This window comes from Rissa tridactyla, chromosome 3 (genome assembly GCF_028500815.1).
Source record: "Rissa tridactyla isolate bRisTri1 chromosome 3, bRisTri1.patW.cur.20221130, whole genome shotgun sequence".
Classification (NCBI taxonomy): domain Eukaryota; kingdom Metazoa; phylum Chordata; class Aves; order Charadriiformes; family Laridae; genus Rissa; species Rissa tridactyla.
In genome coordinates this window covers 120,524,282-120,552,090 of record NC_071468.1, presented here as the reverse complement: position 1 = coordinate 120,552,090, position 27,809 = coordinate 120,524,282, and the positions used below count along the sequence as shown (strand labels likewise).

The following is a 27,809-nucleotide window of genomic DNA, read 5'->3' as shown; positions in this document are numbered from 1 at the left end:
TCCTTGGAGATCGCTGTCACCACAGGCGACAAAAATAGTTTGTCAACAAACTGCAGAATTACCGAAAAGCTCCAAGTCCATGGGAAAAAATGAGGAGTGGGTATTTTTCTCCTGGCTTAAAAGCAGCATTTGACTTTGCAGGACAGGTCACTGAACCTAGATAAAAAACGAAGCATATGTCATTATTACTGAAATGAGAGAAAGCCTTTGTTTCTGTGGGAGAGAATCTGGTGACCACTGATTTCAGAGCGGTCATCTGAAGATAAGGTACCAAATCTCATCCCTTAAAATACAGAAGGCAAATATGGATCTGATTCTGAAAATACTTTCTACTTGGCAAAAGATCCTTTCCTTCTCCTCCTCCCATCCACAGCCTACATACCTTTCAAACCCTACGAGAACAGATTTTCAAGAACAGTCAGGCATCCAAGTCTTGTTGGCATTCAGACCTTAGTATCTATCTGACCTTTGTATACGTGCACTTTTCCCTGTGGGATTTGAATCCCGACACAGAGGCGCAGCTTAGCCAAGCTCTTCCTAGAGCAAATTGCTCTGACAATTAGTCCTGCAGCAATAATACACGGCTTATGGAGCAGTGAGGCAACGACCTGTGTACAGAGCTCATGCCCTTGTACTACATCAAGGAATAAAACCAGAACCAGTCTTACCAACATAGTACTGGAAAAGCCTTTCTCCTACAATTCGGTACATATTAAGGAAGTCAGAGAGTCCCTGATAGTACTCTTTATCAGGAATCCATGGTGCCTCTTCGTTAGCTGTGGCATCGCACGATGGATAATACAGGCGCAAGAAGCTTCCCTGGGATTAGGAGGGACGCAAAAAAAAAAAAAAAAAGGAAGATTGATATTTCATTATATATGGAAGATAAAAGCATTTATGTCAAGGGTTCAGATGCAAGAATGACAGCTCAAGAGAATTAAGAGAATCTCACAAGAAAATTACTATCCTATACAGGCTTTGATGCCAATCCTCTGTCACTATCTTTTTGTCCCTGCAATGAATTTAAAGTAGCATGACTGCTGGCATCCAGGCAGAGATACACGTTGCCTGCTCTAGGTTAGCCTATAGCTAATTCAAAATGCTCCATTTAATTAAGTTAATCACAACTCACAACCTGTTTGCTCCATTTTTGCATCTTGCCGGATCTTTTCTTTTGTCTTCCTCACTATGCCTCCCTTGGGGGAACAGTACGATGAAGCAGTTTGAGCAGTTTAACAGGGGTGGCTCTGTCTCCTTCACCCGCCCAGCTGGGAGCCATCATTGCTTTCCTTGTACCGGTGAGTCCCATGGAGCTGTTACTGAACCAATTCCGCTTGCTAAACTGGGGGGGAGAAGTATACCCTCCTAGAAGTATATTTTTTCACTAGGTTTGCAAGACAAATTTTACCCTGAGACTAGTTTCTGGAAGTGCGGTCCAGCAGATGAGATGCGGGGCGAGTCAGGGGCATGGTCTCGGTGTGGTGTCGTGGTTTTGGCCAAATTGGCCAATGGCCGGTGACAGATGCTCTCCCCCCTCACCTCTCGCACACAGAGAGGAGGAGGAAGGGTAAAGGGATTTGCAAGTTTAGAAGAAACTAAACTACTTTAATGAAATATTGATAATAAAATAAAAAGGAAATAATGAAATAGATACAGTATGTACAAAACCGTATCAAGCTCCCAGGATGACGTCACCGGCAGGCACTGGGGAAGTCCCAGACTAGACTCAGCAATGGGTGGGAACTGGATTCCACAGCTGGAGTCAGGAACCCATGGATAGGGATCAAAGGCAGATGAACAGACAGGGCCCTCCTCAGGCGTTGGCCATTGAAGAAAGAGAGGGCTGACCCTTTGATCCCTCAGCTTTTATACTGAGCATGGGGCAGATGGGATGGAATACCCCTGTTGGTCAATTTTGGGTCACCTGTCCTGTCTGCTCCTCCCTACAGGTGGGACCCCTCTACGCTTTTCCGCTTCCGACCCTCCAATGGAGCAAATAACGAAATTAGCCAACCTTGGTTGTTATAGCAATACGTATAAGCAAGAGCCTCTCTGCGTACCATTCCTTGGCACAAACTGTAGACATTGGTCTTATCACTGAGAACGAACTGTTTTCAGCACAACATGCTGTTAACGTCAGGGAGTTAGAAGAGGCCTAGCTAAGAAGTAAAATTACCAAACAGAAAGTTGCTTCTCTTTCACCTCAAACCAGGACACGTGGCTATAGCATTCCTGGCTGACCTGAGCAAAAGGCTCTCCATAAAGCCCTTGGGCAGCTGCACAGCAAAGGAGTGCAATATATTGTTCTTCCTCCTCATCAAGATGTTCAAAAGCCTGTAGTCCTCCATCTTTCTAAATGCAATTTTACTAACTTGTGTTTTATCTGCCTCTGTTTCTTACCACCGGTCTGAATCTTTTACTGCCTGCACTCCAGGTTTTCCAGGAAACCACCCAAGCTTTCCGTGTTCACACAGACCCTCCATACCCCCTTGCCAGTATTTTTGCAATGCAGACAGCGGTGATGTACCAACGGCACACCTTAAAGCAGACCTCCCGGCAGAGGAGCTGGGTGTAATTTGCATTCTTACTTCCTGCTTTGCAAGGGAATTTGCGACACACGATTCAAATTCACCGTCGTTGCTCCAACTGTACGTTTGTTTTCAAAAGTTAAGCCTAGGGCCAAAAAGAACACGAGCTTTGGGATGAAAGCTGGTTTCTCGAATGCTAATTTATCAGTTTCATACACGACGTGTACCAAAAGCTTGCTTTATGAAGCTTGTTTCTATTTACTCATCAAACTTAAATCAACTTTTGACCCAAAGGCCTTTAAGGAAGAAATCTTCAAACCTTCATCCTCACTGGTAATGATATTAACTTGATCCCAGAACAGCCCTAGTGAACTTTCCCAGGTGACTAACTGCTTACCAGAAAGGGAAAGAGGTTCATTATCTATGCCTGAGAGAACTGTAATTATACGGATTGCTTATCTAAGAAAAACACCTGGGCTGATTGCAAAGAGAAACTAATGGCTTCTTTGTGCTATTACAGAGTAAGCTCAGTAAAGGAAAAGATATGAATAACCACTACAAACTGATCACAAGTTCCACTACACCTGGCTAGTCTGAGGAGTGAAGCCACAGTCTAAACGCAGGCCTATTCACATAAGAAAATTAAAAAGCAAGAGGATTTGAAATGGAAACCCACAAGTGAGCTCATTTACTGTCCCCATCTTCTTATTGTAGCTTCTCTCCATACTAACCACCTGCCGAACTGACATCCTGTTCTTTTTCAGCTAGATACAATTTCGAGAAGACATCTCCTGCTTTACCCTGCAGATGAAACACTATAGACCCCCATCACCCAACCCTGCCGATTCCTGTCGGCACAGAATCACAGAATCATAGAATTGCCTGGGTTGGAAGGGACCTTTCAGATCATCTAGTCCAACCATCAACCTAACTCTGACAAAAACCATCACTAAACCATATCTCTAAGCTCTATGTCTACCCATCTTTTAAAGAACAGCTACAGTCACGGAGACTTCGTGTGGAGTCTCCCCAGGAGCCCAGCGCACAAGGGTGCGGTGGGGTGGCTCAGAAGAACCGTGTGGGGCCCAGGAGGACACCATTTCTCTGCAGTATCCTGCGTGGGGGAGTCAGGAAGGCAAGGGTATTAGGAGGAGGGAGCCATGGAGAAGGCTTGCAGGTTACATCCATCTGGTAAATGCCCAGTACACATCCACATTGGGATGGAGCGGATAGTAAGCTCAGCTGTGGCAGCCACGGAGCATCCCTGCACATACAAGGCCTCCTGTTTGATTCGTCTGCAAAACTACAGCAGGTTGTTTCACTAACACTGAGGCTTAAATCCAAAGGGGGAAGAACCAAGACCTTTACCTCAACTGCATTTTCTGTCATTAGGTCTGTGCATCCAACCGAGTGTGGTCCCTTCCCTTCAGGGATCCTGTAAAACTTCTCAGTGCTGTTGCTCCCCATTTCCACTGGCACCTTCACCGACAAGCCTGGGGAAAAACACAAAGCAAGTCAAGAGACCCCCATGGGCAGTGTGACCACATCACCTACCCTGAAAAACATCCACTGCGTCGAAGGTCCAGCAGGAGGAAATTCAGGGTTGAGCTGATACAAGAACCTGCTCATGAGAATCAGAGATCTGAAATCCTGAGTCACCAACCTGACCCGCTCTATTGCGGAATTTCCTCGGAGCGGAGCGACCTGAATCCCAAGGATCAGACAACGCTGTGCACTGAACAGAAAGGGCAGGGAGGCATGTTTGGCCGGGTTCGCCACGGCAGCACCAGCGAGGCTGAGCTGGCGCAGAGCAGCAGCAGTGTCACTTCTTGCGCACAAACGGGGAAGCGCAAACCCAAGAGCCGTGAGTTTCGGGGCCGAAGGCAGTTCCCTTCCCACCAGGCTCCGACTTGGAGCTGCTTCTCCTCGCAGGAACGGCAGAGAGGGAAGTTTTTGCCGTAAACAAAATCGGGATGGGGGAGAAGGATGTCACGGAAAAAAACGACACTGTAGCCATTGTTCCAAGAGGAACGACGCAGCCTGGATTTGATCCCTGGAGTGAAAAGGAAGGGCTGCCCGAGCAGGAGAGGCTGTTGGGAAGGCCTGACACCCCCCACCCCGCCCCGGCCCGTACCTGGGGTGACACCTCGGAGCCAGGCTGGGGACGAGCCGAGCGCAGGAGGGGGGGGACCCGCCGCATCCCAGAGCGGGCAGCCGGCGTGAGCAGCATCCCCCGGCCGGGCGGGGGTCTATCCGCCGCCTTCCCCTCTCCGGGCACGAAGTGGAAGAGAGCCGGGGTCCATCCTAACCCGGCGAGAGACTCTCCGCTCCTCCCGGGGGCGGAGCGGGACGGGACACCCTCCGCTGGGAAGCTGCGGGGCGGAGCGGGGCCGCTCCTCCCCGGAAAGGGCGGCCGGTGCCCAGCTGCGTCCCTCCCTCCCTCCAAGATGGTGCGGAAGCTGAAGTACCACGAGCAGAAGCTGCTGCGGCGGCTGGAGCTGGTGAGCTGGGAGGCGGCGGGGGGGAGCCTGGCCGAGGTGAAGGCCCTGCGGCGTTACCGGCTGGCTCGGCGGGAGGACTACGTGCAGTACAAAGCCCTGGCCCGCACCGTCCGCGCCTTGGCCCGCCGCCTCCGCGACCTGGGGCCGGCCAGCGCCGCCTTCCGCGCCCGCTGCGCCGCCGCGCTGCTGGAGAAGCTGTACGGGCTGGGGCTGGTGAGCAGCCGGGGGTCGCTGGCCGCCTGCGAGAGCCTCTCGGCCTCCGCCTTCTGCCGCCGGCGCCTGCCCTGCCTGCTGGTGAAGCTGCGGATGGCCCAGAACCTGCGCCACGCCGTCACCTTCGTGGAGCAGGGACACGTCCGCGTGGGGCCCGAGGTGGTGACCGACCCCGCGCTCCTCATCCCCCGCGCCGTGGAGGACTTCATCACCTGGGTGGACACCTCCCGCCTGCGGCAGAAGGTCCTGGACTACAACCAGGAACGCGACGACTTCGACCTGGCCGCCTAGGGATGCCCTCGCTTCTCCGCCCTGCCCCTTGGCACACGCGTGGGGATAGAGGCGCGCGGCTGGAACCGCCACGGTGCCACCATCAGAACATTTACCCAACTGAGACACACCTGAAAGGGGAAAACACGCTCACTAGTATGAGCTAGGAGCAGAGCAATGCGTTCTAGTAACCTCTTGCTCGGCTCTGAGCTCCTCTTCATGGCCCACGGCTCTGTTCATCCACGTGGAGAAACATCCCGTCCACATCCATCGCCCCGAGAAAACAGCCCAGCTCTATCATACTTCCATCCCGTAACACCAGAGTGCTTCGAAAGGTCTCTGCCCCATGGCAGGAGGGGATGCGGTCGGGTTTAAGTGCTTGGCTGCTTAGTAATAGCTGCTGGGGAAAGCCTGGCCGAGTGGCTGTTTTAGGACTGAGTTTGGCGGCTTTGCTGCTGCTTTTCCAAGAAGTGGCCCCGCAGGTTCCTTCTTCGGCTGATGGTCCTGCAGCAACCGGAGGAGCTGCTTCTGGAAGAGTTTTGTCTTGATACCGAGCAATATGTGCATATACGGGGGAAACGCAGGGGTTGTTTGGGGTCAGCAGTAAACAAGGAGGCCAAGTACTGCATTTCTGGAACTGTAAAAGTTTTAGCCAAAAACGGAATTAAAAGGAGGGGGAAAAAAAAAAAGCCAGATTTCTTCTCATGTGATGTCATAAAGGGAAGTTTGACACTCCGAGTTCAGTATCCCCGCTGTGTGAGGGGTCCCGGGTGACAATTAGGCATCATTTACGGAGCAGGATCTAATTGGAGTGAAAGCTGTCCTAACCCTGCCTGCAAATCTGGGGGGGAACTTCTGCGTTTCGCACCCAAGCCAAACAAAAATGAGTATCTGCGGGGAGCCTCAGGCCGCCTGGGGCTGTTGGGAACTTTATTCCACGTTGAAATAAGGAGCGGAAAAGCAAAAATAAAACAGTTGTTTTAAGTTGCTGAAGAAACTTGTGTGCTATTTCATGTCGTCGTTTCTCTGAGGGTTTCTTGTGATTTTTAAATATCCCAGTAAGCCCTGTTTGTCACCTTGCAGAACTTTTTTTTTATGCAACTTCTTTTATGTAACTTTTTTATGCAAACTTTTTTTTTTTTTTGGATAGCTACAAGGCTGCTGCTGAGTTTTGAAGTGGTTTTTGCTAGAAATGCTTGCTTTCCCTTACCCAGGGCTACGAAAGGATTTGGAAGTAGGTTTAGGAGCGGAGCTGTGATTTCCTGTCCCAAATCCAAAGGGCTGGAGTTCGGCTGCAGCCACCGCTCTGGGTCTGGGCGCTTTAGTGTGGCATGTCTGAACAGGGAAGGTCTTTAGGGGAGGAGTATTTCGGGGTTATTGAATGCCGGAAACTATCATTGAATATTATAGCTGTTTTTCAAAATGCAAACCAAATGTTAAAATTCCTACCGATCTCGTAAGCCAAATGTATCAAGCAGAGCATTAACTTTTAAAGCAATAATAGATATTAAGGAAAGGACACAAAAAGAGGCGGGGAAACCTCTTTGCTTATCCTAGGAACTACTCCTGTTTATACTTGGATTTATTTCAGTAAAACATCACCTATAACACCTTAACCTTTTTCTCGGGGCACGCACCTTGCTTAGGGTAATAAATAAAAATTGGGAAGACGTTTCGCACTGTGAAGCGTGACTTTTCTTAAACACCTTTCCAGCTTTCATCTAGAACAATGTCATTATTTCCTGGGAAATTCAGAAGGTGCCTAAGTCAGGTGCGGGTTAAAATAGTGTATTTGCTCTGCTTTACTCTTGTGGGGGAATTTAAATAACGGCACGGCGATGTGTCCTGTGCAGGGCATTTTACTACTCGGATGCTAAACTGCTGCTCTGCCCCGTTTGTCCAGCCCTTGAAGAACCATCGGGAAAAGGAGATCTCAAACCTCCAGCCTGTTAGACTCCGTAGTTTATATCCTCAGCCTGTTCTTTTCGTCCTAAAGCAACTTCTCATCATTCATCTCTGCACCTCCAGCATCTGTAGCAGAAGAAAAACAACCCAAAACCCTGTAGGCTGTTAAATTACACTACAACAATAGTAGCTACTTGATTTCCCTATGGGTGTTGTGGGATAACAGCATCCATCACCCCCGCTCTCCTTCTGCGGCATTAGAAATCAAATCCTCATGTGTTTTTAAAGAAATGCGTCGGGTTGCGTCTTTATATGTCTGTGGGTGTCTTAATTCTGGAAGTCTGTGGCCTTGCTGGTAGCTGAGACCTGAGATGCGTGTCCTGCTCCTAGATTCTTCACAGCTGGAGCCCACGCGCGCCTCGGAGGAGGAGCGCTGGGTCCACTTCCAGTGCGATAAACGGAGTGTTGTCTCGATCCAAAAACAGAAGTCACACCTGACAGCAGCACGCTCACATTATTGCTTGTAAATGCAACCCGGCGGATGACGGCTTCCCCATGTTTAACCGTGTTTTTACCTCTAGTTCATGGGTTTGAGTTTGTTTGCCAGAGCTGACGTGCTGCGGCTGGGCGGTTCCCGGGGATTGAAAGGGCGCAGGAAGCAGCTCCGACAGCCTCTCCTGGCACTTGGATAAACACGGAGGCTGTTTTTAAATTCCAAGGCTGGATCCAACGTGGGTATAAAATCAGCACTGGCTTCCTGGCACGAGGAGGTAAAATGCCAAAAGGCATTGCGCTTTTTGGGGCCAGATCCTGCCAACTTTCCAGGCTCTGGGGGCTTGCAGCGGGAGAGCTTACATGCTTGAGGCGGCAGGACGGGGTCATGGCTGTCACCGTGCTTCTTCACAGCACCTTCTGAGGTGGGTTTGCTGTTCCTCAGGCTGCTCAGCATCTCCGTGGAGCTCGTGGGATGTTGCTGGTGGAGGAGGAGGATGGTGCTGGTGTCGGGGCGAGCTGTCCCCATGCCTGACAAAACCTGTCACCTCCATGAGCATCTGTCCCAGCAGCTGGGGGCTGGAGAGGTGCCACCTCTAGCGAGGGAGGAAGGGGCCGTGGGGGGCTCTGGGCAGTGCAAGAGCCTTCAGAGCAAACAGCGAGCAGTTCCCAGGCGGGATTTCTCACTTGGATTATGCCTTTTGTTTTTCTTTCTTTATTATTTTTTTTTTCCCCTTGGCCTTGGCTCGTCCTTTATTTGAAGGCTGCCAAAGCGGGGGAGCTGAAGGAAAGAGTCCTTCACACTGCCGCCTTTTGTGTGGCGGGGTGTAAATGGCTGAGGCTGTCACCGAAATGCAAATGTGTATTTTTCTGCTGCTCTGAGCCGCTTTTTCTTTCCCAGTAAACAAGCATACTGCATGCTTTAAAGGCTGCTTCCATCTGACATCTTGGTGTGGCTTAGTGCAGAGTCGATGCTGACCTCAGTAATTCGGTGGCAGCACATCACCACGAGCACGGGCAGCACGCGGGGCTGGGGAAGGACGGTACATCCCCCTTCTCAAGGTGGGAAATGGAGACTGAGAGAAGCAAAGGTGCAGCTGGGCAATTCCCAGACTTTCAGTGATGCTCCTGCATCCTGGCTTAGGCCGGGGTCTCCCAGCCACATCTCAGGGCACTTCCATGCACTCATCTCGGTCGCACTCCCCAGTGACATGTTCCCCACCAGATGGAGGTGTCACTGTCCCTTTCTTGAACTCCGAGTACTCCGTTTTAAGTACATCTCCTGCCTGATTTGGCACTGGAGATGGAACCAAAGAGCCATTTCTCATCACCAGGTCACGGGATCGCCTCATAGTCCCTACCCCAGATACCAAAAGATTCCAACACTCACCGAGTCTGGGGGAAAAAGCACACCTAAGTGTTATGACAGCTTTTGCCTGAGAGCCCCAGTTCCGGTCCCTGCTCTTAAATGCCCTGTTTTCAGCAGTGAATCAACTTTTCTCACCCTTTGCTTGCTGGTTTGGGCCTGAAGCAGGACCTGGGTGGTGGAGAACCTGTCTGCTGTGTGGTAGGGACATGGCGACGTCAGGTGGAAGCAACAGGCAGCAGCTTTGGAGTCAGCAGGAGGCGGCACTTGGGTTCAGTCTTCCCATAAACCGTGGAGCTTATGGATCCAAAGGTCAAATCCAAGTGTACTTCCCCCAGCAGGAATGTCCTCTCTCACTTCTCTGCAAGCACAACTCCACTGCAGAAAGGTCCCTCCCCCCCTAATATTGGCTGATTTTGAAGAGAGAAAGTGTTTCATTTCCAGCAGGCAGAGAAAAAGGGGAGTCCAACCACCATTGACAGCCAGAGATGGAGATTTGAGCATCTCCAGTTTTCTCCTAGGGCTGACCACTGAGGGATCACACGTGTCCCCAGCAGTAAGTCACAACAGCTTCTCAGATCTCATAAATCATGTCAGCTGGGTTAATAAGTGGAAGTCAGGATGGCATTGCCACCCTCAGTCCCTACCCCGAAAAGCCACCACCTGCTGCTCCTGGAGAGGCTCAGATGGTTGCATCACGGGGCAAAGTACGGGCAAGCTCTCCCGACGTGTTCATCTAATGTTACAGTCCACCACCTCGTCACTTATATCTGAGCTCATCAGGTTTAAAACACACTGGGGGGGGGGAACCATGTCCTAAACCACCATCTCTCTCCCCTCCGGCTCTAACAGCAGCCAGGACATAGGGTCCCACGCAGGGATGCCCTACAGATGCCAGGTTATGGGGAGATTATTGCCGTGCAGGCAGAGCACCCAAAACCTGCTCTGTGTCCCTCTCAGCCTCCCAGAAGAATTTAGGTCAGGAAGGACCGCTGAAGGTCACCTAGTCCAAACCCCTGCTCAAAGCAGGGCACGCTTGGGGCTGCCTCAGTGTCGCATGTCACTGCGCTGGATGCCTGAAGTGGGGTTTAATCACCCTCGCTGTGAATTTTTTTTCCCCCCCTTTCGCCTCGTCTGAGTTTCCCCCGCTGCAGCCTGCGACTGCTGCTTCCCACCCCACGCCCGTCTCAGGAGGGGGGTTACTTTTCCCAACGGGAAAACTCAACTCACCCTTTCCCGGAGCGCCGGCCCGTACACGCAGCGGGGAAGGGGCACGTCACCGCATCCCCCCCCCCTCCCCGCCCCGCATCTTACCCGGCGCGAATCCCACCCCTCCGCAGGGACACGCAGGGATTTGGGGCGGGGTAAGGGGCTGGAAGGGAGGAAGCGGAGGAGCGGCAGCGCTGGTGCAGGGTGCGAGCCCCCAGCGGGGACAGGCTTTGGGCTGAAGCCGAGGAAGCCGGACCACCACCAAGCTGCGCAGAAACTGCTCAGCTCCTCAAAATGCCCCTCGCACCACCATCGCTCCTCCCCGTGCTTTCCCCAAACCCTTCCCCCCACCCACCCCGACTTTAGCAGCGCCCGGCGCTCAGCGTACCCGGTGTGCGGTGTCCCGGCCGCCCTCCGCTGCCGTCCCGCTGGCCCGAGGAGCGGGATGGAGCCTTCGGCCGCCCGCGGCCCTCCGGAGCCAGGCGGGAGGCGGCTGTTCCCGCAGGAGGAGGTCTCTGTCGCGGGCAGACCGACTGCCGGGCTCTCCCCGAAGGGGAGGGACCAAACTTTGCCTTAGTTTTCAGATGAGACAATCTTTCCGGGAGAGATCTTCCCCGGACCTGGAAAACAAGTTTCCGGCAGGGAGACATCCCGAAAAAAACCCCAAACCGCTGCACGCCCCAGAGGAGCCTGCGGCTGCCGAGATGCCAGGCTGTGCCTTTGCGGGGCAGGGACGGGTTGAGACACGGGCTTTTTTTGCATGTGGCCGTGAATTTCTGGCTTTCCCCGCCGCGCTGCCGAGCGCGGGGGCCGGATCGAGCACCGGGATGCCCGTGAGAAAATGCCCCCGGCCGGGTTGCGACATCCCCCGGAGGAGCTGCGACGCTTACGGTGGGGCCAGGAGGGGAGACCTTTGGCTCAAGGTCCCTCCGTAAAAATCCAACTCTTTTTCCTCTGACCTTATGAGAAGGGGATAACAACCCCCTAAGGAAGCCGGTCCCACTTTTGGCTGCAGCTCCTGGAGCGGTGGATCAAACACAGGAACCTCCCGAAAGGGCTTATCCACCCCCCGCCTTTGCGCAGCCCCAGCGTTTGCCCCCTCGATAACACTGAATTTAGGGAATTAACCCTAAAACCAGCAGCAATAATAAAAGAATAGTTTTCTGAGGGATCAGCCGGTTGATCCAGCTGATGAAACAGCCCCATGAGGTTCAAGGCTGGCAAAGGGAGGCAGCAGGGGAGGGGGGGAGGGAGAGAAGGCAAAACTTGGCTTGACCTCTGTTGTTTATGAAGCCGCACCTGTGGAGAGTCTCCTTGGAGAGCTGGTGAGCTCCTGGGGTGGGACCTTCTTCCTCTCCCTTTGCCTGTACCTGTGTGGGTATGATCTGAAGCTAGCAGAGCACAAAGGGGCTTGAAATTTAAGTTATATTTTTCAACTTTGAATTTTTTTGGCATTTCCTTGGGAAATAATAAGAAAGCTGCATGAAAAGGTCCATCTTTTTTTCTGTACTTTTGTCCAGCGCTCATTTCAGTGACAGGCTGGATGTCTTAAAGTGTAAAAATTTCAGGGTAGATTTAATGCTGATGAAAGGTCTTGGAGAACAGCCCTGAAGACCTCTGCTTAATCTAAAGGAACAGGTTCTTCCAGGTTAGTGAGAAGCAGTGAGGAGGAGGAGGTGGTGCGTGAGTGGTTAAAGTAACAGAGACATGCCAAAGCCAGTGATACTTTTGTGGCGAACCGAGGAGCCCGAGAATTTATTTTATTTTTTAATATACTCAGATATTACGGAATCACGGAATCTTCAGAGTTGGAAGGGACCTCTAGAGATCATCTAGTCCAACTCCCCTGCTAGAGCAGGATTGCCTAAAGCACATCCCTCAGGGCTGCATCCAGACGGGTCTTGAAAATCTCCAGAGAAGGGGACTCCACCACCTGCCTGGGCAGCCTGTTCCAGTGCTCTGTCACCCTCACTGTAAAGAAGTTTTTCCGTGTATTTGAACGGAACTTCCTATGTTCTAGCTTGTGCCCATTGCCCCTTGTCCTGTCGCTGGGAACCATTGAAAAGAGCCTGGCTCCGTCCTCCTTAAACCCACCCTTTAGATACTTGTAAACATTAATCAGGTCCCCCCTCAACCTTCTCTTCTCCAGGCTAAAGAGTCCCAGCTCTTTCAGCCTTTCCTCATAAGGGAGGTGCTCCAGTCCCATAATCATCTTGGTTGCCCTACGCTGGACTCGCTCCAGTAGTTCCCTGTCCCTCTTGAACTGGGGAGCCCAAAACTGGACACAGTACTCCAGTTGTGGCCTCACCAGTGCAGAGTAGAGGGGGAGAATGACCTCCCTCGACCTACTGGCCACAGTCTTCCCTATGCAGCCCAGGATGCCATTGGCCTTCTTGGCGACAAGGGCACACTGCTGGCTCATGGATAATTTGCTGTCTACCGGGACCCCCAGGTCCTTCTCCTCAGAGCTGCTTCCCAGCATGTCCGCCCCTAACCTATACTGGTGTTTGGCATTCTTCCTTCCCAGGTGCAGGACCCTACACTTGCTTTTGTTGAACCTCATTAGGTTCTTCTCTGCCCAGCTCTCCAGCCTGTCCAGGTCACGCTGGATGGCAGCACGGCCCTCTGGAGTGTCGGCCACCCCTCCCAGCTTGGTATCATCAGCAAACTTGCTGAGGATACACTCTGTCCCCTCATCTAGGTCATTAATGAATATATTGAACAAAATTGGTCCAAGTATTGACCCCTGAGGGACACCACTCGTTACAGGCCTCCAACTGGACTCTGTGCCGCTGATCACAACCCTCTGAGTTCTGTCACTCAGCCAGCTCTCGATCCATCTCACTGTCACCTCATCTAGCCCATACTTCCTCAGCTTCCTAATGAGGATGTTATGGGAGACAGTGTCAAAAGCCTTGCTAATATTCCTAGATGTTCAGAGGTCAAACTCAGTAGAAGTCACATATGCATCTTTCTCTTGGATCTGGTCTACCACAGTCCAACCACCTAAGTCAGGGCACCTATTGAAGCAGGCTGTGATTCCCTCTGACCTTTGTATCTCATCTTTTTCTTACAAGAAAGCAGGGTAGAGACGGTGGTGTGTCCTTCCGGCCTGGATTTGGGAGGTGGTTGGGATGTTTATGGGAGTTGGGAGCAGGGACATGACCCCAGGACGTAGCCCCTACAGTTGCACACCTTCCATCACTTCAGCCTCTGCAAGATCCAATGTTGGTCCTTTCCGACATGCTGAACGTGGAAATCACACTTTTTTCCATCTGTGAAAATTACTCCATGAAGTAAACGCAATGCAAAAGCTGGAGCAAGTCCTAAAACTCTTCTGGTTTATGAGGGGGACTGGACTAATTAGCTTAAGACCGGCTGTCGATACGGGAATATACAAGGTTTCTCTCCACAAGGCCAGACTGGAGAAAATATTGCAGTGTTTCCGTCACTGGGGGTACCACAGTGATCCTTGCAAGCTGCTTAAATTCCCGGCCAGCAGAACAGCGAGGAAATATCCCTTACCACAGGTGTAATTATTCAAATCCACAGCCTTGCAGGTGCCAAAGATCTGCTTGCGTTTCTTGCTGGGGGTCTGTTGTGTGGGACCGGAAAGTGCAAAGCACGGCCACGGAGATGAGATTTTTAAGCAGCAAGGCATAGCCACGTTATTTGCACTGAAGAAGATTGGAAGATAGCTGCCCAGCCGTTTCTTTCATTCCAAGAAAAGGCCGCCAATAACGGATCTGCAGCGTTGGCAAGGGAGGAGCCAGTTTCCATGGCAAGTGAGTACCAACAGACCGGTGGCAAATGTTTGGCCTGAGCCGGCTGTTCGTTAGCAACATCCTAGAGAAACGCAAGGTGGTTTTGTCCTTTATATAAAGGGCTGCGCTTTGCACCAGATTTTCATGACTGTAAATTAAACATCACCATCAGACTGTGATCACTTGTTGATAATTTTTTTTTTTTTGGATTTTTTTTGGTTTCTCGCAGCGCGTGTCTCATTGTTAATCCAGATGCTGCTTGATCTCTTCCAATTGCTCTTGAGAGGAGCCGACACACCAGTGAGCACCCACTAGACGACCACCACCCTTTTACTGGGCGCCTTTCTGAGGTGCGCGGCATGACAGAGCTCCACGAAGCCGTGGCGTTGGGGGACTATGACCTGGTGGATGAGATTTTGAGGACAGGGCGCTGCGACCCAAATCACAAGGATGTCGACTGGCATGACAGGACCCCGCTGCACTGGGCTGCGGCAAAAGGTAAGGGCGCTCCCTTACTCTTCGAACCACGGCATTAGCATCCCAACGGGTGATGCTGATTGCAATCATGTCTTGCTGTGATAGCAATTAACGCTGGTGATAGTCACAGCTCGTTATCTGATCCTTTTGTCCTTAATGAGGCAAAAGAGAAAAATACCGATTTAAATGGGAACTTTGCCTTCAAAATAATGTATGGAATTACCACCAAAGTGATTTTTTTAGGTTTTTTTTTCTGTCACATGTGAAAATTTGCAAATTATGTGATATGTACGTATAGCATGCCTGCTTGTCCGGCACATCATTACTTCTCTAAGAGGTGGCTTCATGCAGTGCAGAGGAGTTATTTCCCATGTGCGCCCGCACAAATGAGCAGAACGTCATACCCACTGAATTTATACCAGGTATTTATCAAACCCGATAGAACAAAATAATTACAGTGTGTTGTAAATTGCTCTGCCTTTATCCCATCTGGTCGAATGAACAAGACAGGACTGAGTCGTTTGCAGCTCCCATTTGGTCCTTCACCGTCAGAAGTGTCTGTTAAAGTCAAATACCCCTTTGCAGCCCCGAGAAGAGATTAATGCAACAATATATATAATGTATAATTGTACACCGTGTCAAATGGGAAACTGGACCCGTGTGTGTTACACGTTGGGATCTCACATCATGGCATCTGTCTTTGCTCAGAAATCAAGTGTGTGATTTCCTGGTTTGCACTTGACACCGTGCTTTCCTTTTGCCCTGATTACTCATTTGGGCAGCAAAAAAAAAGAACTGAGCTATTTAAAAAAAGCCGTTTCATGTATATATAGATATACATCAACATAATATACAAAAAGTTAATATGTGATTAAAAATGTAAATTGTCAAAGCATGAAATCGAGGAACGAGGATTTGTAAATGCTGTGACCGTCTCTGATTGATAAATTCAAAATGATACTCACTGAAAACTATGGCCGGCAAGAAAAGCACATTTCCATAGCAATAGGTCATTGTGAAAGGATGACGAGAGGCTGGCGTGGCCTTGCTGCCGTTGGGAACGATCTAGCTCAGGAAAGGCAGTGGGAAGTGGGGCAGAAAAAACTTTTTTTGCCTCTTTAAGCAATTCCACAAGTTAGAAAAATGTGAAGGTGAATGAAAACAAGTAATTTCTCTATCTCCTGTCAAACAAACCCTTGCTTTAGTAAAGCTGTTCACAGGTTTTCCATTGTTTTAATGTTTAAATTTTATTTTGTATTGAATTAAAAAACCAAAATGAAACAACGAAATAGTTAAGAGCCAATTAGTCAATGACTAGTTAAGATGTACTGTTCAGAAAATAGTAGAAAGCTTTTTTGTTTTATTGATGTTTTTGCTGTAAAATGCTTCTGGAAGCAGACTACGTTGAAAAAAAAAATCAGCATTTTCTGATGTGTATCATTTATTTGATAAATCAAATGGCCAGGTCGTGGGTAAAATCTGTCATTATATGAATGAGGGAATTATGGTCACAGAATCACAGAATGGTTCGGGTGGGAAGGGACCGTAAAGATCATCTCGTTCCAACCCCCCTGCCCCGGGCAGGGACACCTCCCACTAGACCAGGCTGCTCCAAGCCCCATCCAGCCTGGCCTTGAATCAAGGCCAATGATCAAGTGTGTGCGACCGTCTTCTGCATCCTGAAGGTTTAAAGCCTAACGCAGGTGCACCTTCTCTCTCTGTTTTGCTGCCCAACGCCAGGGCAATCGGAGCTAGTCAAACTCCTCGTGGACCACGGTGCCCGGCATTGCCTGCGGAGCGATGTGGGCTGGACACCGGCTCACTTTGCTGCCGAGTCGGGGAGACTTGGAGTGCTCCGCACCCTCCATTCCCTGCACGCTGCCATGGATGCGGCCGACCTCTTCGGCGACACTCCCAAGAGGCTTGCGGAAATCTACGGTCACCAAGACTGCTCCAGGTTCTTAGAAACGTGAGTAACGATGGCCCGTCCCACTGACGGGGCTGATGGGGCTCCAGCAATGAAAATTAAATTGGCTGCTGTAGACAGGACCAGAATGAATACGAGTGTGTTACTTATCTTTCCACCTAAAGCCTATTAAAGCCATGGAGCACAAGTAGTAGATAAGCAAATAAGGATCTTTGTCACAAGGGAGCCATTGGGCAGACATTCATTCCTTCTGCTGCTTTCTCTGGTTTGCCTTGGTATGTTTTCAAAGCCATTACCACTTCATGACATCATTGTTTTTGTAAGGATATTACAGAGGGATTATTAAGCAATGGAAGTGAAAGCAAGAACTAACAAGTGTTAACCCTTTAGAGCGGTGAATACTGAATACACAGGTTGAATTTAAGAACAGCTCTTTAGCAGTTGATGTTAGCATATGTATGTCACTTGGCTTTTCTTGTAGTAACAAACAGAACCATCCTTTTTTTTTTTTTACATAATTATTGAAAATTATACCATTTGATCCATTAATAGGATGGCCACATATAACTTCCAAATTTCAGAAAACTCCTTATTGCCTTAACTGTTTACAGTTATCACTGTGGTGCCCAGATGCAGCAAGTAATATGCTTTTAAAGGGTTCCTAGTTACCGTTCCTGTTTTTCAGCCACTGATTTGGCTCACGGATATTTTCATCCTGTTTCTCTGGATCAGGGTGCTGTCCTGAAGAGGTCTGAGCCGTGCCCCACACCTCCATCTCTGTAAAGCAGTGTGGCAGATCACCAGAGGCTAACCAGCGTCTTCAGCGCCAATTGTAGTCCCACACATTACCTGGTATCTCAATACATTGCTTGTGAATCATAGAATCATAGAATCATTTAGGTTGGAAAAGACCCTTGGGATCATCGAGTCCAACCATCAACCCCACTCTACAAAGTTCTCCCCTACACCATATCCCCTAACACCACATCTAAACAACTCTTAAACACATTCAGGGATGGTGACTCCACCACCTCCCTGGGCAGCCTATTCCAGTGTCTGACCTGGAAGAATTTTTTTTGTGAAGAATTTTTGTGAAGAATTTTTTCCTAATGTCCAGTCTAAACCTACCCTGTTGCAACTTGAAGCCATTCCCTCTTGTTCTATCGCTAATTACCTGTGAGAAGAGACCAGCACAAACCTCTCTGCCATGTCCTTTCAAGTAGTTGTAGAGAGCGATGAGGTCTCCCCTCAGCCTCCTCTTCCTCCAACTAAAGAGTCCCAGCTCCTTCAATCGCTCCTCATCAGATTTATTCTCCAGGCCCTTCACCAGCTTCGTTGCCCTCCTCTGCACTCGCTCCAGCACCTCAATATCTCTCTCGTATTGAGGTGCCCAAAACTGGACACAATACTCAAGGTGTGGGCTCACCAGTGCTGAGTACAGGGGGACAATCACCTCTCTCCTTCTGCTGGTGACGCTATTTCTAATACAAGCCAGGATGCCATTGGCCCTCTTGGCCACCTGGGCACACTGCTGGCTCATGTTCAGCCACTTGTCAATTAGAACCCCCAGGTCCTTTTCTGCCAGGCAGCTCTCCAGCCACACTGCCCCAAGCCTGTAGTGATGCATGGGGTTGTTGTGGCCCAAGTCCAGGACCCGGCACTTGGCCTTGTTGAAGCTCATTCCATTAGCATTGGCCCATCGGTCCAATCTATCCAAGTCTCTCTGTAGAGCCTCCCTATCCTCATGCAGATCGACACTCCCGCTTAGCTTCGTGTCATCTGGAAACTTGCTGATGATACACTCTATGTCCTTATCAAGGTCATCAATAAAGATGTTAAACAGAAATGGTCCCAACACCAAGCCCTGAGGGACACCATTTGTCACCGTCCACCAGCTGGATTTAACTCCATTGACCACCACTCTTTGTGGCCATCTGTCCAGCCAGTGCTTGATCCAGCAGATCGTATGCTCATCCAGGCCATGAACAGCCAGTTTTTCCATGAGAATTCTGTAGGGAACAGTGTCAAATGCTTTTTGAAAGTCTAGGTAGACAATGTCCACAGCCTTTCCCTCGTCCAATAATCGAGTCATCTTGTCATAGAAGATCAGGTTCGTCAGGCAGGACCTGCCTTTCATAAACCCATGCTGACTAGGCCTGATCCCCCGCTTGTCCATTATATGACTTGTAATGGCACTCAAGATGATCTGCTCCATGACCTTCCCTGCTACCGAGGTCAGACTGACAGGCCTATAGTTTCCCGGATCCTCCTTTCTGCCTTTTTTGTAGATGGGTGCTACATTTGCTACCCTCCAGTCCATTGGGACCTCCCCAGTTAGCCATGACTTCAGGTAGATCATGGAAAGTGCCTTGGCGAGCACGTCTGCCAACTCTTTCAGCACTCTTGGATGTAACCCATCCGGTCCCACAGACTTGTGCACATACAAGCGGTGCAGCAGGTCACTGATCACTTCCTCTGTAATTGTGATGACCTCATTCAGCTTCCCCTCCCTGTCCCCCAGTTCACGAGGCTGGGTGCCCAGGGAACAGCTAGTTCCACTGCTAAAGACTGAGGCAAAGTAGGCGTTGAGCACCTCAGCCTTTTCCTCATCCTTTGTGACTATGTTTCCCTCTGCATCCAGTAAGGAAGGGAGATTTTCCCTAATCCTCCTTTTGTTGTTAATGAATTTATAGAAACAATTTTTGTTACCCTTAACAGCTGTAGCTAGGTTGAGCTCTAGCTGCACTTTGGCTCTCCTAATATTCTCCCTGCAGAGCTTCGCTATATCCTTATAGTCTTCATGAGAGACCTGCCCCCTCTTCCAGAGGTCATAGGCTCTCCTTTTTTTCTTGAGGTCCAGCCAAAGGTCCCTATTTAGCCAGGCCGGTCTCCTTCCCCGCCTACTTGTTTTTCGGCACACGGGGACAGCCTCCTTCTGTGCCTTTAAGACTCCTCTCTTGAAGTATGTCCAGCCTTCCTGGGCTCCTATATCCTTCAGGGCAGCCTCCCAGGGGATTTTGTCCGGCAGTCTTCTGAACAGGTCAAAATTTGCCCTCTGGAAGTCTAAGGTGGCAGTTTTACTAACTCCTCTCCTTGTTTCTCCAAGAATCAAAAACTCAGTCATCTCATGATCACTGTGCCCTAGACGGCCACCAACCTTTACTTCCCGCACAAGTTCTTCCCTGTTCACAAGAAGCAGGTTCAGGAGGGCACCTTCCCTGGTCGGCTCACTTACCAACTGTGTGAGGAAGTTATCCTCCATGCATTCCAGGAACCTCCTGGGTTGTTCCCTCTCTGCTGTGTTGTATTCCCAGCAGATATCCGGGAGGTTAAAGTCCCCCACAAGAACAACAGCAAGCGACTGTGAGATTTCTCCCAACTGCTTATAGAAAGCTTCATCCACCTCACTGCTTTGGTTGGGAGGTCTATAGCAGACTCCCACAGCGATATCAGCTTTATTGGCCCTTAACCTAATCCAAACACTCTCCACCCCATCACCACTATACTTGATTTCCAAGCTCTCATAGCATTCTCTAACATACAGGGCCACTCCACCACCTCTCCTTTCCTGTCTGTCCCTCCTGAAGAGCTTGTAGCCATCGATTGTGGCACTCCAGTCGTGTGAGGCATCCCACCACGTTTCTGTGATAGCCACTATGTCATAGTTTTCCTGGTGCCTCATGGCTTCAATCTCCCCCTGTTTGTTGCTCATACTGTGTGCATTGGTACAGATGCGCTTCTGATGAGCTAGTGATTCCAACACCTTTTTGTGAGTGTGGGCCCCATTTCCTACCAGACCCTTCTCGGGTGCTTCCATGATTTCTAAGCGTCTGTCCCTTCTCTCAAATGAAATGGCAGAGTGAGAGTCCTCACTAGTCCACCACCCTTCAAGCCCTGGCATGCCTCCCTTGGGTTTAGTCCTGACAGGCCCAGTTATCTCCCCTTCCCCCCTCATCTCTAGTTTAAAGCCCTGTCAATGAGCCTTCCTAACTCCTGCCCCAAAATTCTTTTCCCCTTCTGGTACAGGTGCGTCCCACCTGCCACCAGCAGGCCAGGTGTCTCGTATAGCAGCCTATGATCAAAAAACCCAAAGCCCTGCCGATAACACCAGTCCCGGAGCCACGAGTTGACCTGATGCCTCTTCCTGTTAATTTCCTCATTCATGATAGCCCCTGAAGGGATGGAGGAGAATACAACTTGTGTTCCTGACCCCTTAAGCCGCCGCCCCAAGGCTCTAAAATCTCTTTTAGTTGATTTTGGTCTCCTTCTACCCACTTCATCACTACCCACCTGAAATACTAAGAGGGGGTAATAGTCAGGGGAGTTTACTAGGGCCGGAAGTTTGTCCAACACATCCCTGACCCGTGCCCCAGGGAGGCAGCAGACTTCCCTGTGAAGTGGGTCAGGACGGCATATCGGCCCCTCCGCCCCCCTCGGTAGAGAGTCACCCACAACAATGACCCATCTGTTTTTCCTTTTGGAGCCAGTTGTGATGCTGGGTCCATGGCGACTTGGTCTTTCTGACATTCCTGGCCTGGGTGTCTCATCCTCCTCTCCAACAGCCAGTTCCTCCTGCAGGACTCCATACCTGTGCTGCAAGGGTAACTGGGAAGGTGGGAGGGGCCGGGAGAGGGTTCTCCTGCTTCCCCGAGCAGGGACCTGTTTCCATTCCCCCTCTTCTCTGCGATCCCCTCCTATTGCCTGGTGACGAGAGGGGAGGGGATCCTCTGACTTGTGTGGGGCCTCAACCTGTTCCCTCTCTCTCAGGGAGCGGGTCCACCAGTCACTCTCCCTCTCACATTCCCTGATACTCCTCAACCTCTCCACTTCATCCCTCAGCTCAGCCACCAGAATGAGCAGATCATTCACCTGGTCACATCTGACACAGGTGTTGTCTCCGCTGCCCTCCATCGCGAGTGCCAGGCTCCGGCACTCTCTGCAGCCAGAGGCCTGGGCTCCCATATGTTTGCGTGGGGCCTCTGTCTGGTTGCCCACAGCTTTTCTAACAACAGCCTTCGACTGGGTAGGAACCATGGCTGGATCTCTACAAGCAAGTGCCAACTGTACATGCTGGAACTTGAGATGCTGAGAGTCCCCAAAGGCTTTTCCTTCCCTGGTTTTTCCTGTGAATTTACACCATAGTCCTTAACTGGCACCTTTTTCACCACTGTCACGTTCTCAAGACTGCTTGGGCACCGTAGAAATCATGCATTTTTTTATAGGCACATATCCAACTCAAAGTCTCCAGCTTGCCAGTTCAGCACAAGAGCTGCCAAGTGGCTGGGCCAACGTCTGAGGTGGCCAGTGCCTACCAAATGCCACCTTTCATTAATCCACGTAAACCTTTCTGTGGGTGCTGCCATCCTTTTGCTGTGCTCCCACAGCTTGAAATGCTCCATGCCCACCTTTAATCTTGACACAGCGTCAGCGTCCTTCCATAGGAAAAGACACCCAAACTGTGTAAAATCCCCTTGTAGAGCCCAAAAAACTTTCTAGGGGAGCCACACGTTCCTGTTTCTAAGCCCTGGCTATTGTGGAAGCTGATGGGACTTTGGCATTTTACTTGCCCACCCCACATCCAGGACACCTCACAGCTGCACAGCTGAAGCCTCGCTGTTTACGGAGAAAACCGTCACTATTCCACACAGAATAATCAGCTCTTATTTCCCTTAGGCTTTCAGTTTAAAGAAATTTAAACAACAAGCAGCTGATATCTGAGTTTTGCAAATTAGGTTTTTTGCGACCTTGACCCTAGCTGGGATAACCTCAGGTTTGCCCGTTCTTTGAGAATGGGGCACTTTCTTCCAGAGGAGGGTTTTCTGTTTTTGTTTTTGTTTTTTTTTTTTTCGGTTCTCAGTTCTTGGCATGCTTAGTTTCTGTATCAGAAGAGGTAAATATTGTCCATCCTAGAGAGCGAAAGGTCTGCAGGCTTCTTGCCCTGGATTAATCATTTATGGCAATCGCTTACCTATTCAGCGCCGTCATTTTTGCACTAATCTCCCCATTAAATCCTGCTTAGCGAGTCCGGCCAAGCCTGTAGCATTTGCCGTGCTCCTGGCTGGGCAGCAGCGGAGAGGTGACGGGCAAGACTTGGGGAATTGCCAGGATGACGCCGACGGGCGATGCCTGCGGCTGACGGAGACACTGGCACTGGTGGAGGCGGCTGGGAGAACGATTGACGGGATGAGGATTGATTGACAGGACGGTTGACACCCCGCTCTGAGCCACCAAGGCAACAGCCTAGGGCATCTCTTGTAGCTGCTGGAAGGTTTTCTGGGGGGAATGGCTAATTTAAGGTGGAAAACTTGTCTTTCAGGGACACGTGCTGGCCTGACTTGACCTGCAGCTGCGTGGCTGGGAGAACTTAATACCTGGGAAAGTGCTTTGAATGCCCATGCCTAGGACGTTTCATAAGGCACACCAAGCCTGTATGATCACCCCACGGCCATAACATATCACGTGGGCAGCCAAGAGTTTATCACCAGGGCTCAGGAACCCTTTTTTAAAGCCCACCCACTCTAATTGACAACCACAGTGGATGCCTTCACCCTCCTGCAATGGTTTCACCTCCTCGCATCAGCAAACTTGGAGGTAACTAGGAGGAATTACTGGCATTTGTAGGACAATGTGGACTACCTTCTGCTCCCTCGGGTGTGCAGAAGGTCCCAGAGGGGATGTCCATGGTCAGGCAGTGGGTCCGCGGCTCCGGTGGGAGCTGGGCAGTTCCGATGTGTGCTGTGGGCAGAAAATGAAGCGCGCGGAGTAGGTCTGCCCTCCGCTCACGGTGTCTGTGGGGTTGCTATGTAAATATGGGGGATATTTTGTTACAGAGCATCACCGTCAGTTTGGGTTATTTGCCTGTCATGCAAAAAAGAGAGAAAAGGCAATTTTAAAAACAACAGCCTGTGCCAAATGCAGGGCTGATGTGCATGTCCGAACAGGGCTAGGAGCATCCAAATCCTTCCTGAATCCCAGTTCAGCCCCCTCTAGCACCACCCTCATCCTCCCGCGCTGTGTATCTGACCCCCGGGGCTGCATGGACCTACGCCTGGGCTGAGCGACTGCTCTGAGCTGGGCACTGATTGCATCCACATGGAAATATGACATCAACATGGAAATATTACATGTATCGACAGGTAAATATTATTAACATGTAAATATTAGGAATATTCTGCTACAGAGTATCCGTACCACTCACCGAGGTTTGCATGGACATGCAAAGAACAAGAAACGGCCTTCAGAACACAGCTGCTTCTGAGTAACAAATGTGTAATTTGCATCATAATTTTTAATTTTTTTTTTTTATTTTTTTTTTTGCATGAGAAGAGCTTTACCCTGGATGCTGTGAGAGCTGCTGGCAATGGCACTGAGGTGACACGGAGACCCGTGGCTCGTGCCAGCCTCTCTGCAAAGTGCGTTGAAACCGCACCAACAGCTCCTGCTGTCTAATCCCAGGGCATATACATATATACACACACATATGTACATACACATATGTGTGTACATGTGTATATACGTATACATACACCCCCACACACGTGTTTGTGTATGTGTATGTGAATATATGTGCGCTTGCAGCCCAGAAAGCCAACGCATCCTGGGCTGCATCAAAAGCAGCGTGGCCAGCAGATCCAGAGAGGTGATTCTGCCCCTCTACTCTGCTCTGGTGAGACCCCACCTGGAGTACTGTGTTCAGCTCTGGAGCCCTCAGCACAAGAAGGACATGGACGTGTTGGAGCCGGTCCAGCGGAGGGCCACGAAGATGATCAGAGGGCTGGAACACCTCTGCTATGAGGACAGTCTGAGAGAGCTGGGGTTGTTCAGCCTGGAGAAGAGAAGGCTCCATGAAGACCTTATAGCGGCATTCCAGTACCTGAAGGGGGCCTACAGGAAAGCTGGGGAGGGGCTGTTTGCAAGGGCATGTAGCGATAGGACGAGGGGCAATGGTTTTAAACTAGAGCAGGGTGGGTTTAGATTAGACATTAGGAAGAAGTTCTTTACAATGAGGGTGGTGAGACACTGGCCCAGGTTGCCCAGAGAGGTGGTGGAGGCCCCATCCCTGGAGACATTCAAGGCCAGGCTGGATGAGGCTCTGAGCAACCTGATCTAGTTGAAGATGTCCCTGCTGACTGCAGGGGGGTTGGACTAGATGGCCTTTAAAGGTGCCTTCCAACCCAACACACTCTATGATTCTATGATTCTATGATATATACACATCTATATAGTAAGCCCACGCTATGCAGCACATCTGCATGGAGCTCAGCCAGGACAGCATTGTGCTGATGTGACAGTTCTGCTGTATTACAGAAAAAAAGGATTTTTTTCCCCCAATGTTTGGTGGTATTTTTGACAGAGTTCCATGAATACTGAGTACCTAAAAAATCAGACATCTGCAGTAGGAAAAAAGGGTTTGTCTTCTCTTGGACAAGATGTACAAGTTGGGGTGTCCGTGCCCAGGTGGTGGAAGTGGGGGTGTGGAGGGGGGGGGTCTCTCTGAAAAGAGACCAGGGCTGCACCACACCGGGCACACCGCAAGACACAGCCCATCAGCAACCCTGGTGGCTCCTCTGGAAAACATGTCTAAGAAAGGGCAGATTGAGGAGTGAGGGAAGAAGTATGAGAAACAGCCCTGCAACACCAGCGTCAGAGCAGGAGAAGGAAGAGGAGATGCTCCAGGTCCAGAGCAGGGATTCCTCTGCAGCCCATGGAGGACCATGGTGGGGCAGATATCCACACTGCAGCCCGTGGAGGACCCCATGCTGGAGTAGGTGGACATGCTCTGAAGGAGCAGCAGCCCATGGAAAGCCTATGCTGGAGCTGGCTTATCCTGAAGGACTGCAGTCCATGGGAAAGATCCATGTTGGATCAAGGGAAGAGCAGGAGAAGGAAGCAGTGGAAGAGGCAATGTATGTTATGAACCGACCACAACCCCCATTCCCCATCACCCTGCACCACGTGGGGTGAGGAGGTAGAGGAGTTGGGAATGGACTGAAGTTGAGCCTGGGAGGAAGAGGGAGTGACGGGGAGATGGTTTAGTTTTGTCTTTGTTCCTCACCATCCTAATCTATTTTCAATTAGCAATAAATTAAATTGATTTTCCCCAAGTCTGTTTGGCCCACGACAGTAATTGGTAAGTGATCTCAATGTCTTTATTTTGACCTAAAAGCTTTTTCATCGTTCTCCCCCCGTCCTGTTGAGGAGGGGCAGTGAGGGCAGCTGAGTGGGCATCTGGCAGATGGCCAAGGGCAACCCACCACAGCAGCTCCTGTTTTTTCAGCATTTTCCCCTGCTTACTGCTCATGTGAGAAAGAAAAGAAGGCCTGAGTTTTTGCCTTTGCTAATTTCTGAAAGAGAGCTGAAAGAAACTTTCAGTGACTTGAAACTTGGAGGTTGGACTAGGTGATCTTCAAAGGTCCCTACCAACCCAAACCATTCCATGATCCTATGCTGTGTGACTTGCACATGAAGGATAGATGTACTCGTTCTTTTAAAATCCCTTGGTGTCTACAAAATGCAGAAAGTTGCTATCTATTTTTTAGTTTGGGGTCACTTTTTTCCAAAATAATTGGCTGTGTCAGTGCCAGGCACGTGTAAAGATTATAAAGAGAAAGTTAACAACACTTAATGGGAAAAATATTTAAGAGCTGTGATTAACAAAACCATAACTGAGATGATAAAAAAGAAAATAAATTCTGCTGCTCAATGGAGCATTTTGGCCTTGATGAAAGTGGTTTTTATTTTGCTTTGGTTGTTTGCAATGGGAAGTGTAATGAAAAACCATCGACATTTCAAGGCTATAAGGAAAACTCCAGCGTAGCGTGTTTATTTTCATGTTAACTTGTACAGTGTCTTTCACTGAAGATCCAGGACTATACTCGTTTAATAGAAACTATATGAATATCATCAAAAAATTAGGACTTTGGAAAATCACAGATGCCAAGAGCAAACTCACCGCTGACTTGGAAATCCCAAGGTCTGGACGGATGATGGTTCAGTGTCTGACATCCACAGGTTTCACACTCTTGAAATCATGGAGCTAACTTGAAAAACACAGCTAAAAACCCCAGCAACAGAGGAGAGTTGTGAATGACTCGTGGATGGAGATTTTGGACTGGCAAAAATGGCATCTTCTGCATAATGTTTTCCCATGCAAAATTTGAAGCACTTGAAGCACAGCCTTATTTCTATGACGTTGCTTAATTCAAGTTATTATTAAAAAAAAACAACCAAAAACCAAACAAACAGAAATAAGCATGAATTGTGAAGTTCAGTTCTGAATTTGAATGCAAAGTTTAGAAAATTTCAGGGCTGAACTGGATTAGGATTAGATGATTTCTGAGGTTAGAAGGTCACCTATAAAAAAGAACTAGGTACGAATCCTCCCAAATTCCAGTCACCTTCAGATCTGGCATTAATGTTTTGGCATTAAGAATTTCTAGTACATACGAATGAGCAGTACAAAAAATAAAAGAAAATAGAAATGTTGCAGTTGCAGTAAGTTAATATACCATGTACAATTGCATTAAATGTGCTTAAATTTATTTAACAGCACACAAATTCACAAGATGAATCTTTGGGAGCTTTTTATGGTTAAAATTATGATTCCACTGGTAAAAGTCCAGTCTCACCATAGATCCTTACTGAAGGTTTCCCACTTCAGCCCAACCCTCACTGAGTACCTGGACACCTGGGGTGATGAATGCTGTTGGATTTGGGATGATCCTCAGTGGTTTTTCATGTAGTGCTGGCAACGGTGTTTTGACCATACAAATACATGATCCCCTTGATCCTGTAGATGGGCCTCTCATGAGCAGTGGTGTGACTGTGCTGTGCTCGGTGTCTGAAGGTACACTCTTGCTTTCTTCCCCAGAGCAGAGGTGGAGAGCAGAAACTATCGCAGGACAGCTGCAATGAAAGGAATCCCCTTAGACCAGAGAGATGAAGACTGGGAACTCAAGAAAGAAGAGCTTGAGAGAAATCCACCGTGTTCTCGGGAGAACTATACATCCTCTGCTCAAAAGAAAAATAAAAAAAAAGGGAGGAAGCAGTAGTGTGCCTGGACTATTTGGTGCCACTGAGAACTTGCAGTGCAGAGCAAAGACACTGGCAGACCCCAGGTGCATCTGCAGGGTGAAATACGGATGGACAGGAGAAGCA

The 27,809-nt window shown here is 49.6% G+C and overlaps 3 protein-coding genes across 6 annotated transcripts in view; 2 read left to right on the top strand and 1 right to left on the bottom strand.

The window, feature by feature from the left end:
* The window catches only part of PLA2G7 (phospholipase A2 group VII), a 17,524-nt gene extending 6,375 nt beyond the window's left edge, over positions 1 to 11,149 (bottom strand). Inside the window, exons 1-4 of one of the 3 annotated variants that reach the window (XM_054195373.1) lie at positions 10,873 to 11,149; positions 3,897 to 4,021; positions 669 to 819; positions 63 to 156 (exon numbers count right to left, since the gene is read on the bottom strand). In XM_054195373.1, coding sequence (XP_054051348.1) covers positions 63 to 156; positions 669 to 819; positions 3,897 to 4,021; positions 10,873 to 11,134 — 632 coding nt within the window. In that variant the 5' untranslated portion in view covers positions 11,135 to 11,149. Of the gene's footprint in view, positions 1 to 62; positions 157 to 668; positions 820 to 3,896; positions 4,022 to 4,662; positions 4,881 to 10,505; positions 10,590 to 10,872 lie in introns of those variants that run through there. The other 2 variants (XM_054195375.1, XM_054195374.1) reach the window with 2 other exon arrangements.
* Positions 4,940 to 6,201, top strand: IMP3 (IMP U3 small nucleolar ribonucleoprotein 3). Its single transcript, XM_054195376.1, has one exon. It carries the CDS (start codon positions 4,976 to 4,978, stop codon positions 5,531 to 5,533), a length of 558 nt encoding a protein of 185 aa, XP_054051351.1. The 5' UTR covers positions 4,940 to 4,975; the 3' UTR covers positions 5,534 to 6,201.
* On the top strand, positions 6,357 to 27,809 carry ANKRD66 (ankyrin repeat domain 66). Of its 2 annotated transcripts, XM_054195377.1 has the most exons (4): positions 6,357 to 8,334; positions 14,478 to 14,746; positions 16,466 to 16,694; positions 27,523 to 27,809. In XM_054195377.1, exons 2-4 carry the CDS (start codon positions 14,608 to 14,610, stop codon positions 27,701 to 27,703), a joined length of 549 nt encoding a protein of 182 aa, XP_054051352.1. In that variant the 5' UTR covers positions 6,357 to 8,334; positions 14,478 to 14,607; the 3' UTR covers positions 27,704 to 27,809. The 2 variants fall into 2 exon arrangements, 1 of the variants encoding a protein (XP_054051352.1); XR_008465446.1 differs by lacking the exons at positions 6,357 to 8,334; positions 14,478 to 14,746 and adding an exon at positions 22,969 to 23,243 and having other exon boundaries at positions 16,569 to 16,694; positions 27,523 to 27,635.